The sequence below is a fragment of the Citrus clementina genome, unplaced genomic scaffold, assembly GCF_000493195.1.
Source record: "Citrus clementina cultivar Clemenules unplaced genomic scaffold, Citrus_clementina_v1.0 scaffold_2, whole genome shotgun sequence".
In the NCBI taxonomy this organism is placed as follows: Eukaryota; Viridiplantae; Streptophyta; class Magnoliopsida; order Sapindales; family Rutaceae; genus Citrus; species Citrus x clementina.
The window spans coordinates 20,522,043-20,525,247 of record NW_006262688.1 but is presented as its reverse complement, the minus strand read 5'-3'; the positions used below and the strand labels follow the sequence as shown (position 1 = coordinate 20,525,247).

At 39.2% G+C, this 3,205-nt stretch overlaps 1 protein-coding gene across 1 annotated transcript; it reads right to left on the bottom strand.

Moving 5' to 3' along the window:
• Positions 1-602: 602 nt before the first annotated feature.
• LOC18053204 lies at positions 603-2,847 on the bottom strand. The gene is made up of 2 exons (XM_024192106.1): positions 1,987-2,847; positions 603-1,920 (listed from the first exon to the last, which is right to left on the bottom strand). Exons 1-2 carry the CDS (start codon positions 2,206-2,208, stop codon positions 1,291-1,293), a joined length of 852 nt encoding a protein of 283 aa, XP_024047874.1. The 5' UTR covers positions 2,209-2,847; the 3' UTR covers positions 603-1,290.
• Positions 2,848-3,205: the final 358 nt, after the last annotated feature.

Below are 3,205 nucleotides of genomic sequence, written 5' to 3'. Positions count from 1 at the left end.
AAAGGTATTTATAAATTTTAGACTTTCATAAAGTAACTAACCTCTTACAAACTCCAATAACAGTGGCATCTTCCGGTCGCCGTTGATTGTCACCGGTCGGTGGCCTTCTCCGACCACCTATGTTTTTCTTCTTCATGAGTTATGTATGCTCTTGATGTGTATTTCTTTTTGTTCCAGCAGATGAGAGTAGGTGAGTGGAGTAAAAATGGTGAGAGATTGACAGCCACTGCTTTTTTGTGCTGGGGAAAGAGAAGAGAAAGAGAAATGCACTATTTTACACAATGGATATTATGTCTAATCGGTTAATACAATTGTCCAATAGATTTTAAACTATTTTTTTAATTGTTATTTGATTTTTTTATAATTTCACCTTGTCTTTTACATATTTACCCTCGTCAACTAACGGTCAAACCGTATGTATACTAACGGCAGGGGAGGTAAGTGAGAATACAATCAAACTCGCAATCTAAATGAAATTATATCAAACCTCAGGGGAGGTTTCTGAAAATTACCCGAGAAAATAATGGAAGCAATAAAAATAGCAAGCCCATTCTGTGCAATAACTTCAAGCAAAAAGCAACTACACACATAAATTGCTCAGTTAAAAAAAGATGGATATTAATTAGCCCTCATTTAGGAGTATATTGAATAGAATTCTCTGTGCATCTCGATATACATATAAAAGGTTACAAGAAAGGAAAATTAGAAAATCCGGACGTGGGAGATTGTTTCACAAGCTTATTTATTATGCGCATGAAATGCTCCATCATTGAATCTGCTTTAATTGACCATAATTGTCATTTTTCCTTCTCCCACGTTATCCTTTTCTAGGATCTTTCCTAAGGTTTTCTCTCGTCTTCTCCAGTATTGGACATGGTCAATACTTTCCCACTTTCTAATTCCCACTTCCCATGGTCTAAAAGAAATCAAATATCACACCAGCCACACGGTTAAAAATAAATACATAAAAATTATATATGTCACCCTTCACATGAGACGACAGAGTTTGTGATGGCCACATCGTACAACCATGTATGTACCTTGATTTTCTAATAAAAGAACATGTCTTCCCATTTCCTGTCTGGATTTGCACAGCCAAATGCTTCATTTTCCAATTGTTAATTGGATATTCAATCAGTGTCAGCAGCTGTCCTGAATGAAAAATTAAACACGACTATGCCTGCGGATGCTTGTGGATTATCTCATCATCTTTGCATTCTCTAATGGCAATCTCCATCGCTTGGCGGGCTGAAGATGGCAAAACATCACAACAGTGCCTTCTAGGAGCCATCAACTGAGCACAAATAACGAAACAACAATAACTTTAATTTGAATTCTAACTACTTTGGCACTGAAAATCAAGCAGATTATTGGAAGCAATTCCTGTTTGATGTTAAGGTCTAGCTTCTGAGACAGCACTCTGATCTCTTCAAGCTTCCGCTGAGAACCCATGCTGTTTGTGCAATTTTGGTACCATTTCTTGTAATGGGTCCTAATTCCATCCCTACCAGATGATGCACTGTCCAAATAGAAAATTGTGGGTCTTTGGCATGGATCAGAATGAATCACTCGTGTTAAAATTATAAGCCCCTGCCAACACTTTTTCCATTGCTTGAATGTTTCTTGCACAGGAAGTATATCTAGCAAATGCATATGCTTGCCATAAGCCTGAACAGCATAAACCCATGATACTGAAATAGTCCATGAAAACCAGCGGTCGTAGCAAACTGTTTGTTGCAAAAGTCTCCCTGTATCAATGTTTGCAGCTTCGAACAATCGCTCCAGCGCCTTGATTGTAGTCATATTGAGAAAATTTGGGTCCATGTGATCCAAGTGATGGATTGATACCAACGGTGTTGTTGGATGAGATGTCAACAGGCCAAATATATTTCCCCGAACATCACACTTGTCGATTTTGACCTGGCAAGAAGTGAAAAATTTAGAATTGGAAAAACAATTGCTAACAAGTTAACAACAAATTTGTACCTGATGGAAACCAGGCTCGCGTGTTAGCCCAACACCAAGCTCTGCCAAGCAAGAGTAGACTCTGGAATCGCTTCCATAAAGATGAGGGTACCGTTCTACACAAGAATCAAATACCTTTGCCAAGACTTTAGCCAGAGGAGAACTAATAGCGAAACCTGCTTCACCAAAAGCCATATCAAAACTGAAGTATCTGTTCTGCGTAATACCATAGGCCGTGATCATATTTCGAAAGAGTCTTCACCAGATTCTCCGGAAAGAAAACAGTGTCGTCATCACCAAAAACATACCATCTAACATCAGAGTGATTAAGAGCTACAGTCTATAAAACTACCCTCGCTACTCGAATTGCTGACCTCAGGCCTCCTCTGTAAGTATAACGAAATCTTGAAGTGTCCTCGGAGATGCATACCGGTGGAAGGGAGCTGCTACTGTTATTACTGTTAGCCTCTGCATCAGCAGTCGGCAGGCTTTCAAGAAACACACACCCCCGCATTTGTTCTGGTTTCCACTAAAGCTTAACGTAATCTTTGCGTTTTGGCCAAGAATTCTTGTCTGAAGCGATACCAAATACGATATGCTCAAGGGTGGTTGGTGGTGCATATACGTCATGTTGTGAGGAGAACACGAGTAGGATTGGAAGTGCCAAGTAGAAACACTGAAACGAGAAGATATATGATGCATACAGAAGAAGAGATTAAGATGAGATTGATGAAACGAGAAACAGGTTGTGTTTTGTATATGGATTGAAGAGGCTTAATTTTGTTTCAGGAGAGAAAAAAGAAAAAGAAAAAGAAAATGGGTTTAGACAGGATCTTTAATTTGCAAATTTTTTAGGTTCCGATGCAAACTGTAATGGTAGGTTTAAGTTGTTCAGCTACTTAAGAGAGTTGATAGGTATTGAATTATAAATACCTACCGTCTACCACCGCAATTAAAGGCGAAGGCAAGCAACATACAATTTTTGACACATTTACGTTTGTCATTTCTCTAACTGTGAGATAAAATTGTGGGAGTGTTTCCGCATAGGATGGAGCCTGTGACCAATCAGAGCCGTCCAGGTGGGCTCTCATGACATTATCGTGTTGACTCTTATGGGAGAGAGTTGCAGCAATTTGTCTTTGCCAATTTGGCTTTGGGGTTGGGTAGATCCATTAAATGCGTTAAATATGACTAATGAAAAATAATGGGCTGGTAATGCTTTTAGCGGGCGGCAGCTAGA